At 45.4% G+C, this 21209-nt stretch overlaps 2 protein-coding genes across 2 annotated transcripts in view; one reads left to right on the top strand and one right to left on the bottom strand.

Annotated features, from left to right (window-relative positions):
• The window catches only part of LOC309571982 (coiled-coil domain-containing protein 134-like), a gene marked incomplete at its 5' end in the record, with an annotated part of 45447 nt that extends 28782 nt beyond the window's left edge, over positions 1 to 16665 (bottom strand). Inside the window, 13 exons of the mRNA XM_082279921.1 lie at positions 1019 to 1160; positions 2216 to 2334; positions 3883 to 3997; positions 4542 to 4676; positions 7166 to 7265; positions 7783 to 7899; positions 8701 to 8815; positions 9321 to 9451; positions 10651 to 10854; positions 11396 to 11501; positions 12285 to 12358; positions 14218 to 14268; positions 16641 to 16665. Of these exons, the coding sequence (XP_082136047.1) occupies positions 1019 to 1160; positions 2216 to 2334; positions 3883 to 3997; positions 4542 to 4676; positions 7166 to 7265; positions 7783 to 7899; positions 8701 to 8815; positions 9321 to 9451; positions 10651 to 10854; positions 11396 to 11501; positions 12285 to 12358; positions 14218 to 14268; positions 16641 to 16665 (1434 nt within the window). The remainder of the gene's footprint in view (positions 1 to 1018; positions 1161 to 2215; positions 2335 to 3882; positions 3998 to 4541; positions 4677 to 7165; positions 7266 to 7782; positions 7900 to 8700; positions 8816 to 9320; positions 9452 to 10650; positions 10855 to 11395; positions 11502 to 12284; positions 12359 to 14217; positions 14269 to 16640) is intronic.
• A 541-nt stretch (positions 16666 to 17206) lies between these two features.
• On the top strand, positions 17207 to 20276 carry SNU13 (small nuclear ribonucleoprotein 13). The gene is made up of 3 exons (XM_082280450.1): positions 17207 to 17295; positions 18108 to 18228; positions 18808 to 20276. The coding sequence occupies exons 1-3, from the start codon at positions 17293 to 17295 to the stop codon at positions 19068 to 19070; spliced, it is 387 nt and encodes a 128-aa protein (XP_082136576.1). The 5' UTR covers positions 17207 to 17292; the 3' UTR covers positions 19071 to 20276.
• The last annotated feature ends 933 nt before the right edge of the window (positions 20277 to 21209 follow it).

The following is a 21209-nucleotide window of genomic DNA, read 5'->3' as shown; positions in this document are numbered from 1 at the left end:
CTTCAGCAACACCTAACACCTGTGCTTCAGCGTTTCACTGCGCAGTGGCAAACACAGGGATTTGAGCTCTCTACAGAATCCAGCCCTGAACTGTTTAGAATAGAATGATTCAACTACTCTTGTTGAAGGTCACTAGACAATTTTCTCACAGTCCATTAATTTTTACCCAAGTTCAATGAGCAAGAAACAGCACACTGACTCCAGCTTTGCCAAACTGGACATGCAGTGCACCCTCCTGTCAGGGAGGAGAACAGCAGTGCCACTGCAGCTGCCTGCCAAGAGATTGGTTAAGAAAACACCAACAAAAACATCTCCAAGCTCCTAACAACTGCAAGAATCCATACACCTGTACCTGTCAAAAAGCACAAACAAACTTTACTAAATATTAGAAACCACAACCAAAGTCCTGTTGTTTTGACAATTCTGCTTGAAGTGTCTTAGGGGCAGGCCTGTATGGAGCACTAAAGCACTCATGACTCTCCACAGCTACTTTTTAAATCATGTCACTGGCCTTACTGAGGCACAATGCTTAATACTGCCCTTGCTGTGCAGACTGGGCAGCCACATCAGTACCTTCTGGGAAGAAGCATAAAAAGGAAATTGCAGGTGCAAAACATGGCTGCTCTCTGGGACACAGGCAAGTTTTGAAAAACTGGCAGAAGGGGAAACAACAGTTCAGGCACTCTTCATCTTCTGCAAAATCAAGGGCTGCCATGCATCACACTACGCATCTACCTACACATGGTAGGTAGGCTCTGGGATTGCACAGTCTGAAGAAAGACACTGATATCTATGTGGAAGCTTTACAGATTTCTGCACCCTCTGAGACCATGCACTACCTGTTGCATGAACTACACAATTCCACATGTGGCTGTGGGAAAGTGACAAATGCCACAGCTGTTCTCGGTTTACTCAATGTGCCCTCTTCCCTAAAAAACATTTGTGCAACCCACTCCTGGTGCTTGAAAGGACCTTTCCAGGTACCCAAGGAACAGACCAAGTTCAAAAGAAATCCTACCATGACCATGGGGATGCAGAGACTGTCACAAATCCTCAACAGGAACTCAGAGAAGTTGCTTAGTGTGTCTTTGCTCTCAGAGTTGGGGGCAGTGAAAGCGTTCTCCTGGGCCATGAAGTCACCCTGGAATTCCACTGCTAACCTAAAAACACACAGTGGATAACAGAGGAAAGAGGAAACATCCTCACTCTGTAAAGGAAGCAAGGAGATACTACATTTTAATCACAATTTTCACCATAAAGGACCCACAAACACTAGATGGGTTGGAAACAGAGGAATCTGGCAACCACACTCAGTTACCTCTTGAGTGAAACTATTAAAAGTCATCAAGGTTGCACAACAGTACACGTTGGGAAAGGAAGACTTAGTTTCTGTGAAGAAAGTATCTGCTGTTGGAAGCTCTGGTGTGGCAAGACTGGTTTTCAGCCATACCAGAGTGTCTGATGCACAATACAGCAAACCTTGTGAAAAACAACCAAGGGACCATTTAGCTGATATAAAATCCATGACAGAACCCGAGTGCCCTCTAACACCACCCCAAAACTCTGGGTCAGACTCTGGAAAGGCATGTCTGTTTCTAACTGAATTATCTCAGCCAAGCCAAGTGATGCAAGGCAAAAACTAATTTGGCCAGACCACCCTAACAACTGACCCTGATTCATCCTGATTCATACACAAACTCATCTACCACTGTCTGCTGTGCAGCTAAGGGTGCCAAATAGCTCTGATCCAGCAAAAGAGGTAAAGTTGGTGCCTATAGACCCATTCTCAGTAACAGGTCACAGACACGAGCAAATCCAAGGCCAGCATCTGGAGCAGACACGTTTGTTAAATGGTTAATCCCCTCTGGCAGTGAAACCACATAGCACAGGAATCTGGTTTCACACATACCTTCCAATAGTTCTTACATCATCAGTAGTTTTGGTGAATTTTCAAACAGTCCCTCAGAGCCCAAGACATGAAATAAACTGATAGGTCCCAGGCAAATTTCATGGGAGACACATCCAGGTGTCACAAAATTTTCCCTATTAATACATACCCCTCACTCTGCTGTTTCACTGACAAGTGCTGTGCACTGAACTCACCTGTGATATTTCTGTGGTGGGGCTGGGTGGAGGAACACAGTCACAAGGACAGAAGAACGGACAGACACGGACCCACACCACCCATCCACACACCCTCCTGACTTATCCTCACCTGCAAGCATTTCTGAAACTTTCCAGGGTATTGAGCAAGAACTGACCCTGTCTCTGAGGAACTCTACCAAGATTTCTGTTTGCCGGGTGACTCTGAGACACTGAGAATAGGAGATCGCCCTGTTTAAGGAGAGAAGTCTTTAAAATCTTATGTTCACTTCCAGAAAAAAATAGCTTTCTCCTCCGACACCAGAAGCAGAAGGAACAACAGATTTCACTTCACTCACTTCTTTCACACAATCATTTTTTTACTACAGTGCTTTCCCCAGAGGGGGCAGAGTAAAAGAGCTTGTGTGCTCTTCGTAGGGAGGACAGAATTATAGAGCTACTAATTCTGCACTGCTCTGTCTTTACAGTCTGTATTACTATGACTTGATCTAATCTGAGTTTTGAGCATTTCAGCTAATGGAGCTTCAAACCCTTCTGAGAAAACTTTGCATTTTTTAAAATTTTCTTTCTTCCAAATACTCTTCAGACAACACAGAATAGTTCTTCTCCTTGCTTAGCAATGAAATCTTAGAAGTTCTACTTTGGCTCAGAGTTTTAAGCAACTATCTATGTACTAGTTCTTGTTCCCACACAGCATCCCACTGAGTTAAGCCTGAAGCCAACTGAAGCGTCAGAGTTAATCATTTGCCTAAACTGGGAACAACTTGGAACTCAAAATCTGCCTTTAAGCCTTAACCTGTTGTGGTGGTCTTCTCCATAATACCAGAAGAGGGCACATCTACATACTGGTGCCTGGCAGTTCACAACTCCTTCCCCATTTCATGCTGAGATACCTTGGCAGAGGTATAACCATTTCCCCTTTTCTCCCTTTAAACACAGCCTGGATATCCTCGCTATCTGTCTAATTTCCTTCCTGTGAAGCTCCTAATTCTGAAAAGGACACCTCGCTCTGTGTGTGTGCAGACTGGCCAACACCTGCCTACGGGACAGAAAGCACTTCTGCCTTCTTCAGACAGAGAAGGCCAATATCTGGTACCACTGAACTTGGGTCTAAAGATAGTTCATCAAGAATTTGGAGTTCTGCTACTCCTTTGAGCATTGAGGTGTTCTTGTCACTACAGGCATGCGATCTAAACCTACATGACTCTAAGCCTACAGCAAGAAGGCTCAGCCCTTGTCTTTTCACTAGCCATCTGTACCTGGGGCTCTTCTCAGAAGTGCAGAGGTCCTGACAGCACATCACACTAACTATGGATTCCAGGAACAGGAAAGGATTTATAGGTCAAATAGTGGCTAACAACTCCCTTGCTGAGGGATCACAGTCCATATACGATGACACTCTTGATCTGAATGCAGAACAAGAAATGTTCATTGCTGAAAAAATAGATTGACCAATGCAACCTACAAGGTGGGGGCCTGACAAAGGGGAAGTTCAAACTATTTTGGAGTACTGGAAACATAAAGAGAGCAGCATGTTCAAGTGGTGCCCCACAAAACTTCGTTGATTTAGAAAGATAACATTCACCAGCATCCATCTTCATCTACTTCAAAGTCTGGTACCATTTCGAGGCAAGAAAATCAAAAGAAATAGCAGAGAACTAAATAGCCATGGGGGATGTAAGTAAGGGATGGAACATATATAAAACATCCACATAGTGTCCTAGGAAGATCATCCCCGTCCTGCTCGGTCCTACCAACAAGCAACAACTTTTGACTTACTGCAGGCCTCTTACTACTCTGTGGTGGGGAAAGGTCAGCACATCGCTTCAGCACTGCCTCCAGAAGCTTCTGCAGCTCTTCATATGGGACTGGAGGGGAGCTCAGATGGTCCTTCCTTAACAAGTGAAGAGAGAGACAAGATGCACAGTCCCTGCTGGGGACATTCCACTAGGAAGGCAACACCATCAGAAGTAACTGCTCTTCTGATGGAAATATGCCATTGCCACTTCTCTCCAGCAGAGCATAGTAAGGTCAAAATATCTGAATAGTGCTTTCGCCCACACATGAGCCCAAACACACCCTCAGTGCTCTGTCTACTCCCACTACAGTCAGGATGCATATGACTGTCCAGAGTCTTATGCTTATTATTCTTATCAATCTGGATGGGGCACAGAGTGACAAAGCCATAGCAGGTGCTGTACAAGCCTGCCTGGAACACTAGGTCCTTGCTGCAATGACTTGCTGCCTGCCACAGCTTCATTGCTCTGGCAGCTTTCCTGAGGTGGGTGGGAAGCTGGCTCTGCTGTTCCCACGCCTGTCTCAGCCACAAGTCCCACTGCAGAGCACGTTCACCCACACAGCCACAGGGGAACTGCAAAGCCCAAGATGGTATCAACAGATCTATCTGAAGAAAAGCCTGCAAATACATTCCTGCCTACCTCAGGAAAGCTGCCACAGCTTTCACAGCCTCCACCACCACCTCCAGCACCGGGCAGTTCACTGTCTCCATCAAAACATCAATGGCTTCTATACATACACCTCGGTTTGTGAATAATTTGATTTCCACTGGTTGCCTGCAAAGAGACAACAAAGTAAGCAAGGAGAATGTTGTCAGAGTTAGGTAACTGTAGTGCCTTCCGTCATTTCAGCAAATGGACAGATGAGCCATGCAATTGCAGCCATGTTTTTCAGTACTGAGAGCCAGCTGCTCACAAGGAGGTACTCTCAGACTTCAGCAGGTAGAGGGTTTGCTACAAAGAGGGAACTTCAGCCAGTCTGAAGCACTACCATGATAAAACACCCACAGCCTGGGTAACTGTGTGACTACTCCAGTGAACACTGACATGAAAAGCACAAGAAAAGAAGCTTTGCAAAATACAGTGATCTCTGTGCCTAGGACTTTATGTTCAGGCCATCTGCTCTGGTATTTGTGAATTCATCAAGCAACTTATATATTTAAGTGTACAAGCAAACATCACCATCCTAGAATACAAATAATGACATGAGAATAGCTTCTCTCACAGTCCTATGGCACTTCTAATGCCAGATGATGCCAGGACAGGAACCTTCACAAACTTGAAAAGTAATCAGGAAAATAAACACAATCCAACTGTTTTGACAATCCTTCTTGACAGTGAGCATTTTGGTCATCTGTGGCCCAACACCTTTGAGCATTCAGCATGAGAGCATGGAGAGACAACAGGCCATTAATTCCATTATTGGACAAAGCTGTGTAAATGGCTCATTTGGCTCCGGGCAAGTCAGGTACAGTTGGGAGGGCAAACGGAAGACAGGCAGCTACATGCAGACAAGAGGCACTAACAGCCTGCCAGAGGGTCTCTCCAAAGTGAAGCAAGAAAAGCAGCACAGCATGACAGGAGCCAGATTTGGGAGCCAAAAGTATTCCCTGTTATTCAATTTTCACAGTCATGCCTGACTAAAGCAAGCCAGGAGCACATGCTTGCACGCACAAATGGGAAAGCAAAGTGAACTTTAGTAGAAATTACACTAGTAGCCCAGTTACATGGCAAAAAGAGAACAGAGGAAGAACCACTCTTTTTAGTCACTCAGTGGGATGAAACCCAGCTTCGCAGCCACCTCACATTCTGCTGTGAGAAAAAGCTGTGAGGTGGGCATGGCAAGGAAAAGGACTTGTGGAACTCAGGCATCAGGAGCCAAGCCACAAGTGATGCACTGAACTTCCAAGTTGTTTCTACTTACACTAGGTAATTCTATTAATCCTCTGTATTTCCTTTCTTTAATCACTGACCTTCTGAAGTAAAACACATCAGGAAGAAAAAAGTCTTCACTGACTCATGCAGGGAGGAAGGGATGGAGGAGTATTGCTGACTCATTCACGATGCACAAACCCGCTTTCAGTATGGTGCACTGTGATGTCTTCAGGGCCTGGGGGGAAAGCGTGAAGGGCAGCACTCTTGCAGCTTCCTGCAACCTGTCATCTTTGGGCCCCAACCTGTGCCTGCCACTTTGATTATGCTGGGAGGGACAAGGGTCACTCCAGGGAGAGCTACCCAACATTCCTGACATACTGCCAAGGGGAGCAGTATGTCCTGCATGGACCTCACCAGAATGTGTGGCTCACTTACAAAGAGAATCCAGCTGCAAGCTAAAACCAAGAGGAGAGGTTCCAGCACAAGATCCCTTTCCCCACTATGAGAGAATAAAACATGATTTCTAAGGCAAAGCTCAGAGAAACAGAATGGGTGTGCGAGAAAATGAGAGTAACTGCACAGAGTGTTCTCTTTGTTTTACAAGCATAAATGCTGTAATTAGTGTTTCCCACATCCTGGTTTCTCTTTTTGACAGATCCCACACTGGCATCACCACACTGTTCTAGCACTGTTGCTTTTTCTCCTCCTTTTTACCCTGACACTTGCTACAAAATTGACTATGACATTTCCAAAATTCTGCTCAAGGGCTCTCTCGGGGGATCTAAGTGGCAAAAACAAGACTCTGTCACTAGCATGACAGGATAGGAACATGATCATAGAGGCAAGAACAGGAAGCACAGAAGAAAAACAAGCCAGTGTATATTATTTCTTATCAGAAAACAAGAGGAAAAAAGTGACAGAAGACATTAATATTTCAGCCTAGAATTTGTTTTTGCAGTTTGAATTTAGCTCAGATGATGACAGAAGACCAGAGGCCATGGAATTTGCATGCTTTGTTTTGTCATAGAGGCACACTTAGCAGGAGCTGGCCTGCTCACATACGCCTGGACCTTCCTGGCCTTCTCTCGTGCTCTGTCTACAGCGGAAAAGAGATTTCACCTCCCAGACTGGCAAGGAAGCAGGAAGAGGAAGATATAGCTGTGGATGCAGGCACAGACAGGACAAGCTGGGAGGTTCAGAAACAACCATCATGCCCTTCTTTGCAAGAATAAAGGAGATGTGATTGTTCAGCACCATCTTTCAAACACAAAAGTTCTAACGGTGTGTAGGTATCTGGTCTTGGAAAAAAATCTTAAAAAACTAAAGGCCCACAGTCGCCATTTTGGGGTACCAAACTCTGCCTGTGCAAGCCTGACAGGGTACTCCCTTACCGTTTCAGTATTTCAGTGAAGAGCAGGAGCCCTTGTTTGTGCAACTCCACATTGTTCAGCAGCAGGACACCTTGGAGACTTCTCACCAGAGATTCAATGCCTGTACATGTTCAAGAGAAGTCACAGAGACACTTCTAACATTCCAGATTCCCGGAGGGAAGCAAAATTAATTAAAAAAAAAAAAAAAAAGATTTGAACAATTATTCTTCTGAGCCACTGACAGAAACAACTGTCCGAAACTGTTGAGTGTTCACTCAGTGCCCTGATAATTTGCCTCAACCTCCACTGCTGGAGATAGGTCCCAAAGAACAGAAGGAATTTAACCATTCTTTCTAAATCTACTCTTGGCATGTCCGCAGAAATACTTATTAATAACTCAGGGAGTGTCAGTCATGATACCTGGTTATTATAATGAATTAATGCTCATCAGAAACTCATTAGGACAATGACAGTGTAAATTCAAGCTACGCTGGACATCACAAACATGTCTGATAGGTACTCATTTTCAGTCCTTTATCCATCCTGACTGGAATCTGTGATTGTATGTAAAGCGCTGGAATTCAGCTAGAGGCACAAGTATTACTGCAGTCACTCTGTCAGAAAGGTTGATGACTCACCATAGACGGTGTGACACTTGGAGAAGAAAAGGTGCTCTTCAGTCAGGAGGAGCAGGCAGCAGTACACTGACCAGATGAGGATTTCACTTTTACACAAGAGACACTCAAAGAGGAACTCTGCAAACACACACATACACAAATAAGGTCACCCTGGTAAGAGCCAGGCTGCTCACAGCATGGCACAGCTGCTCCTAGAACAGAGCAGAGGAAGGAGGAGGAAATGAAGAAGCATAGCAACAGCCACAGAGAGAATGGCTGTACTACGAAACGGCAGGAATGGAGAATGGAGTAGATGCTCAGGGGTATGCTAGTCTTCAAAATAAGGTGACTGGAGAGCATAGACCCATGGGCAGGCATCTTCCCAGTACAAACTCAGTAGGAAGGAGCTGAATTGTGGGTCTAGCCTTTGGCACAAATGAAAAGCCACAAAGCAAGCTTTACCACAGATGCAGTGACCTTTTTTCCTCATGACTTTTACATCTCCCAAAGAATTTGTACAATGAAAGTACTTCTGTCTTTTGGGATTACAGAGGAATAATAAACTATCTCTCATAGCTGCATTTTAAAGCTAAATCCTGAACCAAAATCTCAGCAAATTTACAGTATTTAGTGGAATGAGATGGAACCCCAGTTTGCTTAGACTTGTATCTAAGGTCCTGCAAGAAGGACCTTGACCACAAAGACTTAGCCAAATTCTCTCTGTGGAAACTCCATTCTGCTTGGTGACAGCTACTTCTAAACTTTCAGTTGAAAACATACTCTCCCTTTCTACTCCTAAAATCACATGGTATAAAATGGCCACCAGACACATTATGCCACCAGTGGATCTCATGGAGCCAGCCTGATTCCTAAACCAAACACCCAGAGGCGGCTTTGATACTGGGGAATGAACAATAAGATGCTACTGCATTTGTTCACCTGGGACATCTGCATGGATAAAAGCAGGAGCATATCTGCTAGGAGAGTGAACCAGCACTGCAGCCATACAGTGAGAACTCGCTGCCTGTAACATCTCATCTCTGGTCAACAAGAGCTGTTGGGAAACAAAAGTCAAAAGGAGAAAGGAAGTCAGCTATGCAGCTATGAGTCGGAAACAGTTAGTTCTACTTTTTAAAATTTAAAACACAAATTAAGATCTCTCTTTTGGCATGTATTTCACAGATTAAACTTGCTAAGGTAAGATAAAACACTGAACCAAGGACACTCAAAAAAGCACATGAGAACCACAACAGAGTAGATCATGAGTAATAGTTCCACCCCCATGCTTCGTCATGCTGGTGCTGCATGTTCTGTATCAGACCTCAAGTGTGAGTGAGTAAAATCAGCTGAGGCCAGGAGTAAGATTTTCCCCATTCCAGGATGCAGGAATGAGCAAGGGGATCAATAGAGGTATTACCATTTCTCACTGCAGCCTCTATTGCTGGTCTTGGCAATAGAACACTCTGCTTTTTTTATATACAGTGCCTCAGATAAAGATTCATTACACGCCAGCAAATTATTTATGTGTACCGACAATTCACTACTACTTCAGCAATCACCTTTTTGAGAACAAGTGGCAGTGGATTTTCCCCTTCTAAAAAGTTAGGGTTCTCAGTCTCCTCCTCTGTCTTTGAATTATTCATAAGAATAGATACAAAATGGTCAGATTTCAGCAGCTCCTTCAGCAAACCTGCAAAAGTGGGCACAAGAATGAGCACCATACTGAGCACAGTGAGGATTATATTAACACACGAGTATTTACAGACAAAGACTTGTCGCCAACTTCCTCCCCTCTCCTGGAGGTCCTCCCCTCCAGATCAGGAAACAACTTCTCACTGTGTCCCCAGATACTGCCATGACCCCCACGTATTGCAACCCTGTGTTGCTGATGCTTTTTGCTGGTCTGATCTGCTCTCTGTTCCTTCTCAGAGTCACGTATGTACATGGGTGCATCTCAGGAGTCCTCTACTTGCAATATCTTCTGTTAGTAACCACACCTTAAACTGTTTCTTGGGAGAGCTCTTGACCTGCATTCTTCTCCAGGCAGTCCGTGACCCAAACGACAAGACATTTTCCCTGGAACACTTCGTAGAGAGCAGGCATTTATCTTCCCCTTCTATTTTCACAGACTCTTAAAGAAACGGCTGTCTTCAGCTAAAGGATACCCACATGCCAAAAAAACTCCCTCAGTATAACAGTATAGATCACTGCTCCAGGTATTGATGAAAATCATCAGTACACATCAGTACAGATTCACACAGGGGTATGGTCTGAGCTACAGAATTCTACTGTCAAAGGAATCATAATCCACTTCTAGCAGCTGAGTAGATGCGCAGAGGAGCAATCCAGTTCTTGCCTGCCTCCTACTAGAAAAATTAATTCCCTGGATGGTTTACAAACAAGTGATATCAGAAAGGCTGAAATTGTGCTCCTCAGCAACAGCTGAAACATGCAGTTGGAAGCATAACTGCAAGAAAGTGCCACTTCCACATTAGCTCAATAATCTAATTAACATGATGCCCCACATCTGAAGACTGTATCTCTTAGAGTCCATCCCACTGCTCTACAAAACCCACCTGCCCGTGCACAGTATTTGCATTCAGACACTTTGAGGGATGATCAGGCCATAGCACAAGCTCTGAAGAGATTGAAGGTTTGTCAGTGCTGGGCAAATACGAGGCATGAGGGAACACAGGGGCTTGGGGGTACTCAGCAGCAGGTCTGGACCACTTAATTGCTGTGGAGTAACAGAAAGGATTGATGGCTTTGGACAAGAAGCATAAAGATCCTCTATGGAACGACCTACATTAGAGCATCTAAACCAGCCAAGGATTTCTTCCTCATTCTGAGCCTACCCTTGCACCTTGCATTCTGTCAGCAATGCCTTACCCAAACAATTAACCTGCAGCTCCTTTGTCTGCGCACACCCCAGAGTATTCAAGAAGACACCACACAGCCTTTCTTCAAAGTGTCCTGAGAGCCGTTCTGTGCCAACAGGAGAGGAGTACAGCTTGCCATACAAGTAGCAGACAGCAGCCTTTATAGCCTCATTTGGGTACATCAAGCCCGTCAGCAGATGATCCACCAAATTATCTAGTACGAGGAACAGGAACAACAAACATTCACTGACACTTTAAAAGCACCAACCTCTTTCCCTTGAAAACTTGCAAAAGCCCACTGGACAGACTGGTGTATGCAGGTCAGTGAATGCCACAATCAGGTGATGTGCTCAGCACCATCTGTCCCTCTGAGCAGAGGTCCAGCAATAAACAGCTAGCAGAGCTCACTGTTCACCATATGAAGATCCATCAGCCCAGCTCCCTCCACAAACAGTTCAGCTTGCTCACCAGACCCCCAAGCACCGGATCAAGGAAAAAAAACCTAAAGGTATGTTGCCTGTGAGGCAGACCCACAACCCCAGTTCACAGAGGCTGCTTTTGCCTGGCTAAAAGCATGATAAGCCTGCTATGAAGGTTCTGACCTGGATCCCAGGAGGCTTGAATGCCGCTCTGACTCCTGGACAGGCTTCTTGTGTGACCTTCACGAATTCGTCTGGGGGACAGGGGAGTGCACGCATGCGTGTGTGTTAGGGCTGTGAATACCACCCTTCAGTGGGACACGACATATTACTCACTGTGCTTTACCACCAGGATCTCAGCAAAGCCTGGGATGGCATCTGCCAGCTTGCCCAAGAGAGCAAATGTGGGCAGGCTGCTTCTCATGGTAGCTGCTTTGCACAGCTGTAGAGGAGACAGAGAAGGAAAATGTTTCACTGGTGAGGACACAGTCCAAAGGCAGAAATACACCCAAACCACCAAGTTCTCAGTGATGCATAATTTTCCAGAACAGGATCTTTTCCAAAGATCTGTCCTTTTCATCACTTAGGATAAACCACAGGGAAACCCCAAATATCACACCAAGTCTCCAAAATGTCTTTAAATTAATTCAAGGAACTGCTTGCTTGTTGTTCCTTTTCCTCTTTTTCCCCTCCACCTCTTACATGAACACATGAACCAGATTAATTGCTCACCATTTTTGCTACTTCCCATTTTTTTGTACTCCATGGGACCATCAGAAACTTAGGAACGAAGAGAGTAAGAGCGCATGGCACAGGTTGGGAAAGCTCCTTATATAACTGAACCAGTAAAGTAGGAAAAAGAAGTAATCTGAGAAAACCACACAGCTTTATAAGAGTATCATGAAGCCATATGGCTGCAAGGCATCATAAGAACAATATAAAAATTCCACGGTAGGCACTCACACTGCCAACATCACAGCAGGGAAACTTTGCTCTGCAAGGTCAAGTTGGATGGGGCTTTGAGCAACCTGGTCTAGTGGAAGGTGTCTCTGTCCATGCCAGGGGGATTGGAACTAGATGATTTTTAAGGTCCCTTCCAACCCAAACCATTCTATGATTCTGTGATCCCACTGCAGCAGATGCTACATCCCAGACTTGCAGGGCCACTCATTCCTCAGTTTCTGAAAGACTGGAAGGAAGGGGAAAAGAATTCATCTTCACTGACCTCCTTTTGACTTTCATTCAAAATGCAGCACAAGTACTGCTCTGACTTCAACTCCACAACGAGCCGCACCAGAACTAGGCAGAAGAAACAGGATCAGTAACACACACACAAGAGCACTCACAGTCCATCTTCCATGGGGCTTTAGCAGATCAGTGAGCAAAGAGCTCAGAAATGAAATGAGCACAGAGGTGCTGAGAGAGCAGGGTAACAGCAGCATTCCCAGCACTATTTCTTCTGATAGCCCAGCTCAAGCTCTCTGAGGCACCATTCCAGCAGTCCTGCTTCAGCTGCACTACAAACCATGCATGGAAATGAACAGCAAGCAACAAACTGAGCCTCAGGACAGCAAGTAAACATAAGGAATCAGGAAGGGAAGGGGGAAAAAAACCTAGCTTAAAAGTATAAAAAATTCTGGTAATTGAATAGACCAGGCTTCCTACTGTATGAAAACTGGCCTTTAAAAACGTATCCTTCCAGAGAAGATATCAAAACTGAAACTGCTGAGGATCCTTAGATTCACACTCAGAGCTCCTCCTTCAGCTGCTACCGTCCCTAAGGTAAGTGAAGTCTATCAGCCATTCTTCCCTGCTGCAGTTATCCCATACACCTTACCAGAAAGCAAGGCCTCAGTCACCAGTGTGGTGCTGTTCACCTCCTCAGCCCCAAGTAAGTGCTGTTATTCTTGGCTCACTGAAATTTTAAGAGCTCTGTCGGCTCTGTACTAATAATAGGAATCAGCAAGATATTACATTTGCCAGGCAGTGGCAACATATCACCTGGGGTTTCTCTAACAAAATCACAAGGCAGATGCCTGATGCTGGCAGGCTGCCTGTGCCTCCACACATATACCAGCAGGGCAGTTGCAGGAAGCAAAGTTCCTCTTCCAGTACTTTTAGAACTGGGCACCTGAACGTTCAGCAGATAAAATTTTGGCAATAGTCCCATTACTGAGACACTGCACACAACACTTCTACACAGGATTTGGTAAGGCTGTCTTGGATGTAGCTTGCTGTCATGGCATGACTCATTTGGAAAACCTACATTTTTGATTTGTATCCTAGGAAAGCATTCTAAAAAGAAACACCAGAGACTTCTGGGTTCACCATTTCTTGGTATACCCAAGGCAATACTAGACCTACTTCAGCTACAGATCTATGCATCTCAGCAGAAGCATATCTGAGACAGACGATTTATAGATGGTTTAATAGCCCTTTCTTGCCCCAAACTCTCAGAACCTTTAAAAATGTTCAAGGCTTAGGCAACATTAATTTAAAATTGCTCTGCTAGAGAGCGTCCATCTGTCAAGACTGGTAACATGACAGAAAGGCTTCTCCCCTTTTCAACCCCATTTCAAGCAAGTGTCTGAAAACTAAAATCCCTCTGGAAGAAGTTTATCATAGCTCCTTTTACCTTTCATGGCTGGACATGAAATGCATCATTGCACTGCTCATATCTCCAGACTCAGCAGAGGTGCCCAAGGTTAACTGGACTGCAGAGATTCCTTTGTCAGCCCTGCAGATGTTTCCTTCAGTTTTCAAATGAGGGACTGCTCACAAAGAGGACTCTATAGCCTGTACAGCTAAATCACAAATACCCTCTACTCCTGAGGAAAAAGGATCCCCTAGATTTCTATTTGCTTTGACAATTTGGTCAGGTCCAACGATGCCAAAGTTGAGGCACTGTTACCCATCTGATACTAAATTCATGATGCACACAGAACCTGTGAGAGAAACGTTAAATATTTAAACGTGCACGCACTCCCCTGACCTCAAATATGGGAGCAGACCACTCATTTTCATTGCATGGATAGAAAAGAGATGATCTTCCCCACTGAAGCTGTGTCGAAGCCGAGCATCTCACTACAGATATCAGACAAGACAGACTGTCCCCTTCACAAACTGCCAGTAATTGAGGTGTGGCATTTGTTTCTCACCTTCAACGAATAGGTTCAGGGCACTGCTGTCTTCCACAGAATGCAACATCCCTAAAAGATAAACCACAACAGGTCATGGAACTCATTCCTGCTTCTGATCACCAGTGTTGCAATTCCTTCTTGTTAAAAAGAACTGAAATTCTTTTCAGAACTGTTTTGTTTTCCCCACTACACATTACACCAGCCTGACTTTGTCAGATGAGGGTGGATACTCTCTGGAAGTATCGCAAAAGTTGCCTCCATAAGCAGGACACGGGAACAAGAGACACTCGGTTCTCTTGCCAATTTTTTATGTGCTTTGCAATTGGAAGTCAGTGGCTCCACCTATGCCAAGGAATATGTAACTGCTGCCACCACCACATCTCACCGTGTGTATCCAGTTATACATCTGAAACAACACCCTGGAATGACAGAAGTCAAAACCCAGCTGTGAGTTTTGTCCTTTGTGTCCTCCATTCTTATCAGTTACTATGAACAGCCTTCTCCCTCCACAGCACTGAAAATCCTGAAACCAAACCGGAACACCAGATTTAAATCGTATGGAAACTATTAAATTGAACCTGAAGGCATCACTTCACAAGTTAATTTTACAATGAGAGCATAAGATTGTATATATTAAAATAAACCACTGTCTCACTCTACTACACCCCAGCAGACAAGAAACTCTACCTCCCAGCTCCTTCCAACCTATAGCATCAGGCATATGGTTCGGATCCCCACTGTCGCCACACTAAATCACTCATTTCAATACATCCAGTCAAACTACCTCCCCTCTGAAGACTCCACGATGTCTCAGAATTTTGACCAACTAAAGCAATGTTATGACAGGTGAAGAAATTACTTATTTCCTGCCTCATCTGCCCAATCCTTAGTAACTCTAGAAAAGATTTGTATACAGCATTAGTGAACATTGCAGTATCAGCTGCATGAAATTCAGGCTTATCTGAAATTCACCACCTCCTCATACATAACACTCCACACTCCACCTCTCTTAACCCTCTTTCTTCTGGCTGTGCTTATTCCAATATTCTCTTTGCAAAAAACAAATGTATTTTCCTGAATTCACTATTAATACTTCCTCCACAGCACTGCTCAAACTTTTGGGGGGTCCCTCTTACACTCTTGCACCAAATGATCCTTGGTTCATCTGAGCTCTATCAAAAATGAACATGCCCTTGTTTGTAGCCCCAAGCTTAGACTGGGATTCCAACTGCTCTAGGAGTTACACCAAGTACAGTAAAACCCAAAGCTGTCCTCAAACCACCCAATCACAAAGAGAATTCTTTTCTCAGAGAATTATTACAGCAGACAAGAGCATTGAAATGCAAGCACAGCATCCCTGTCTTCTGGGTTACTTTGTGTTAGGGTCATATAATGCAGGGTTGAATTGGCCATAAGCACCACTCCTTTCACTTCTGTGAAGGATTAGGTGTGCGCACAACATTCAAAAAATATTTGTGCAATTAGAAGAACTAAACCTGCATAAAGTTCTGTTTCTAACAAAGCTGCTTCCAAAACATGCACAACACAATTTATGGGCAATAACTGTTTAAACTATTCAGCATGTCAAGGCAGGGAAAGGGTCTTTTAAGTTACATTTCCCCAAAGAACAAGAATTATCTCTGATGTGCAAATGAGACTGTGGAATTAAAGGAATCTGGTATATTTGTGCTTTGAGGGCACTCTTATTCCTACCGTCCACCTTTCCCTTCCTGCCTTACTATTCCTTCATTTAGACCATTATTTCTTATCCATCAAGATTTTTAAAGTTTCAAAGACATTTCCCATAGTACTGCAATGCAAAAAGAAATCAGTAAGAGATGTTCAAGATCACAGAGACTTACCAGAAAGACACTTTCTGACATGCTGCTGAACACTATTTTGCTATGACACACCAGAAAGCATAAGGTTCTAGCTGTACAGCAAAAAATATTTCTACAAATGTAAAGTGATGGTGTGGAAAAACCCCACTATGCAGATTTGTGTTTTGCGCACTCGATATTAAGTCCTGCAACACCTTTTTAACTCACACTTTGATTTCTGTATGAATCTTCATATAACTCCAGAGGCATGAGACCAGAATGGAGGGCATTCAGAGTTATATGCCAGGCACTTCCTATTCTCCAGAAGGACTTCACGGATACATCAACAGATTTTGGAAAATTGCAAGAGCTTTATGAACATGCCAATCCTGCTCCTTGGGGAATGAGGAAATTAATTAACCTATTCTACATCAGCCACACACAGTTTTCCGCAGGGAGTAATTACACATCTAACAGAACAGTGGAAGTATGGAGATAGGAACCTCAATATTCTTTTGCTCTTTTTTTTTTGGCTTCAAATGCGGAGGAGTGTCACATGTATTCAACAAAAGGTAACTGCCTCCTCCCTGCTGCTGCACCAGGCCTCAGCAGAGCTCTTACCAAAGAGAGTTCCTATCAAATGCATGCACACCCTCTCGTCTGGTGCCAGCAGCTGGACGACTGACACCGCCTGCCAGGCCAGGGCATCTTGGAGACGGGACAGGACGTGCTTCTTGCGCACCAGCTACGGATCAAACACAGCAGCCCGTTAGGCCTTGGGCCCGAGCTCCGCGCTGCTCCCACCACCCTGAGGGGAAAAGGGCCACCAGGGCCCGGGTGCCGAGGGGACAGGGCTGGCCAAAGGCCACACCGGCCGGGCCCCGGCCCCAAACTGAGCGCAGGAGAGCGGCAGCCCAGCCGGCGGGGCGGGGCCCGCTGGGGGGGGATGCTCCGCGGCCCAGCTGCACACGGACAGGGGCGGCGGGGCAGGCGCTGCCCACCGAGGCGCTGCCGTCGCCCAGGGTCTCCACGGCGCAGGCGAGGCAGAGCGGCGGGCGCAGCGGCAGCGCCCAGCGCAGCCCGTGACCGCCGCACGGCCCCGCCGCCGCCATCGGCCGCTGCCCGGGCTGTCGTGCGGCTCCGCCCCGCGCGGGGACGGTGGCCCCGCCCCGGGGCCGCCCCCGGGACCGCCTCCCTTCCGGCGGCCGCAGCAGCGCTCCCGCCTCTTCCCTCACAGCGCGCTCGGGCCGACAGCAGCGACCGCGCCGCGGCCATGGTGAGTGGCGTTGGACCCCGGCCTCCTCCTCCTCCTCCTCCTTCTCATTTTCCTCCTCCTCTTCTTGCTTCTTCTCCTATTTTTCCTTCTCCTCGTGCTGTCGCTCTTCCTCCGGAGGGCCTTGGGGTAGAGGGAGGCCGCCTCCCGGCTGCGCGGCGGGCAGCACGTGGAGGCCGGGCGGGCGGGGGTGCGGCCGGCTGCGGGGAAGGAGGCCCGGGGGGCTGGCGGTCCTGGGGACAGCCGGTAACGGGGCACTCGGTGTCTGGGGTCACCCCGCGCAGTGCCGGGGGCCGGACAGGCCGCGGTTCTGCCGGCGCCGGTCGCTAACACTTCTTGTGAACTCGCTGCTGTGCCACCCCGCTGGTGATGTTAACGTTTATAAGGTACTTGTGGGTTGTAGAAATAACTCTGATACGTGCTCTTCTGGGGACTTCTTCAATTTTTTTGTTAGTCTTTTAATATGTGAACTGAAGTATTTCATTTTGTGTAGTCTGTGGTATAAACCGCCTGAAGACTGCCCCGTAAGTGCACTGCTGCTGGTTTGTAGGATGTAGATGTGTGAGTAGATACACTCTTCACTTTGATGTGAAGCATATCTTTCTTACTTTTCCCTTTTACTTTGATACAAGAAGAATCCTTACTCTTTTAGGAGTAAAACACAGTGGTGTTTCTTCTATATGTGCAGAGCAGATGAGAATATAGTGACACGACTCCAGTAATCAATATATGTGGTGGACATGATGCCTGTGCAGTGTTGATTGGAACAAAGCCTCCTTTGCTCCTATTGTAATATTCTTTACTTTTTCCTTTAGAGTGAGGCAGAAGTGAATCCCAAAGCTTACCCGCTGGCTGATGCACAGCTCACAAAAACACTGCTGGATCTTGTGCAGCAGTCCTGCAACTATAAGCAACTACGCAAGGGAGCCAATGAAGGTGAGACTAGTGTGTTGCAAAGTGTGCTACAACTCATAACAAGGATTTTGTGAGATGCCATGGGTAGAGATTGTCTTTTCTCTGTAGCTGTGAATCACTCATTTTATATAGATCTGGCTATTGCTGGTGTGTGTCTCCTTTCTCCTCCTTCAAGCCTGCTTAAACAATATTCAGGGACAGAACTAAGCTGTAATCTTTTCAACATTTATATGGAGTTTTTGCAGATTCCCAAATTGCGTTCCTGGTGCATGGTTTGTAATCATGCATGCTTCGGTGGTGTGGCACTGGGATTACCAGATGCCTAGCTAGTTCAGAACCATAAAAGATTTGGTTTTGAGGGTACCTCTGTGCAACCTGCTCAGAGAGTGGCTTCCTTCACAGTTGCTTGGGGCTTCACCTAGTCAAACTTGTAAAAAACCCACAATCCCTAAGGATAGAAACTCTCTAATCTCTTAGGACCCATGTCCCATGCACTAGATCTCCTTCCCACTGAGGCCACTTTCAACATCTCCTGAAGCTGTTACACATTAGGTGTTCTTTCCAGAAAGACCTAGACTGACTCTCCAGTTTCTTTTACAGCCACCAAAACACTGAACAGAGGCATAGCAGAGTTCATTGTAATGGCAGCAGATGCAGAGCCCTTGGAGATCATCCTGCACCTCCCTCTTCTCTGCGAGGACAAGAATGTCCCTTACGTGTTTGTGCGCTCCAAGCAAGCCCTGGGCCGGGCATGCGGCGTTTCCCGGCCTGTCATCGCCTGCTCCATCACCATCAAGGAGGGATCACAGCTAAAGCCTCAGATCCAGTCTGTACAGCAAGCTATAGAAAGACTGTTGGTCTAAGTGCCCATGAGTGTAAATGTGTGTGAAATTAAAAAGTGCAAATTAGGGGAAATTAATGTTTAGCTTCAGTTGAGATGATAGTTTTGATATCAATGTTTCATTTCAAAATGCTACATTTTTGTTTAATAATAGCTTAATTCTTAGTGTTTCCACCTCCTATCCCCCCACTTTTCTATTATCCTACTCCAACACATTCATTCTCATTGTATTACTTCTTGAAAAGTGACTGTACAACTGTGTTTCCTGTTTTATGTTTAAAAGGAAAAAAAAAACCCCCTTGTCTTCCTGTCTGCCTGCTCAGGGCTTTTTTAACCCACCCGACGGCTTCCTCTGTGTTGCAGTATTTCTGCTAAGCTTCAGCCTCCAGCAGGTGTGAGTGCATTTCTGAACGATTTAGGCTACTGAGGAAAAGGTTCCCCGTGTTCAGGCTGCTGGAGTCATTAAGTGAGGGAATAGCACAGGCCAGGTAGAAGGCAGGCAGCAGCTACTGTGTAGCAGCAGATGGAGCCAAGATCAGCGTGCCTAGCACAGCCCTTGTTCTTAAAACCAGACGAGACTTCTGTACAGATACACGGGAAGCAGAAATCTTATGGCAGTACACAAGGGGAATTCTTGATTATTTTTAAATACTGACTTTTTAAGAAAAAATAAAAATGCTGCAAAGCTAAATAGAATTGTCATTCCCTTGGTGAAGCATTTTCAACCAACTGGAGTGTTTCTGCTTGTAAAGCTAAACTGCTCAGAGGCTGCCTGAAGGCTATTGCAGTGCAGTAAATCATACTCCTTCCGTTTTCTTTGTGTAGACTGTTACCACTGAGACTGGGCTTCCTAGGGAAGTTAAATACAAAACGTGGTGCAGAGCAGCCTGTTGTTGCTGACAAGTACCCTACATCTGGCTGTTAATTATAAGAAGTGTCATGCTTTTTAGTTACTGCACTGTAGTCACCTGACTGAAGATGAACCCTCTTAAGTCATGTCCAAGGAAACAGAACAGAGGAATCAGAGACTTAATGGCCAAGGAAACAAGAGAAATAATTTTTCAGATAAATTACCATGTCTCAAGAGAGAATGCTGTATCATCTCATGTTCTGGAAGAGCATGGAGCACCACCAGCAATCTGGGTTAGTGGTGGTTTTACGGACCTAGTTTTAGTTAAATGCATATTGTATAATAAATCCACTACTGCTCTGAGCAGAGAAGTCTAAACCCCTGTGTTGGAATATCAAACCTGTTTTCTACTGCAGGATGCCAAAGCAAAATAAGGGAAAATAAATTTTCTGTCATGTTTCCACAGAGGCACTAACTTCATACCTTTAGTAAGTACATCCCAAGCAGATGAAGGCAGCTCATGAAAGACTGAAGACACCATGTTTGTACATTTTTGTAAATGGCTGATGCCAGTAATCCTTGCTGAGGTGAACTTGATACAAATACTTCAGAATCCTTTTATTTGTATGAGGTTTAGAAGGGCTCCTGCTCCCTTCTAGTGATGCTGACTGTTGAGCTAGTTGTGTTTAGAACTACAGCTTTGCTAAGGATTTGCCCTATTGTACCAAGACAGCTGATGTAAGAGAAAGCACACGAGGAGCAGAAATAAAGAATACTTTAGCAAGCAAAACTGTTTCTTTTTCTGCTCTGAAGCACTCCATTGCCATCCCTTTTAAACTTCTGCCTAATGTGATAGCTGCTATTAAAAAGAACAACAACAAAAAAAGCCAGGAGGCAGATCTAATAATTTAGAACAAACATGCCACAATCATCCAAAGCCTGGAACATAGTGTGCCTAAGGGTTAGCAAGCCAAGAGAAATGTTAACAAGGGTATTTGCAGAATTCAATTCACAGAGTTGTGGACAGCATAGTCTCACTATTCCTCTCTTCAAGCCTTGCTAAGACATTTACAGTAGCTTCTTTGCCCAAGGGCGAAATAAATTGAGTGCTTAGACAAATCTTTATTAAAAATAACTACTGCAGGCTGATTGAAAGTTTAACAGGTAATGTAGCTTCATTACTGCAGAGCTCAATGCAGGCTAGCTGCTGTCTCTGGAGGAGGTGTGGAGGTAGAAGTGAGCAGCATGCTGGCACAGCTAGGACAGTCACAGTGCCACAAGGGTGGTCACAGCTGGCTCCAGTAGGTGTGC

This window comes from Coloeus monedula (assembly GCF_965178545.1).
Source record: "Coloeus monedula genome assembly, chromosome: 4".
NCBI classification, from domain to species: domain Eukaryota; kingdom Metazoa; phylum Chordata; class Aves; order Passeriformes; family Corvidae; genus Coloeus; species Coloeus monedula.
This window is presented reverse-complemented; position numbering and strand designations above follow the sequence as displayed.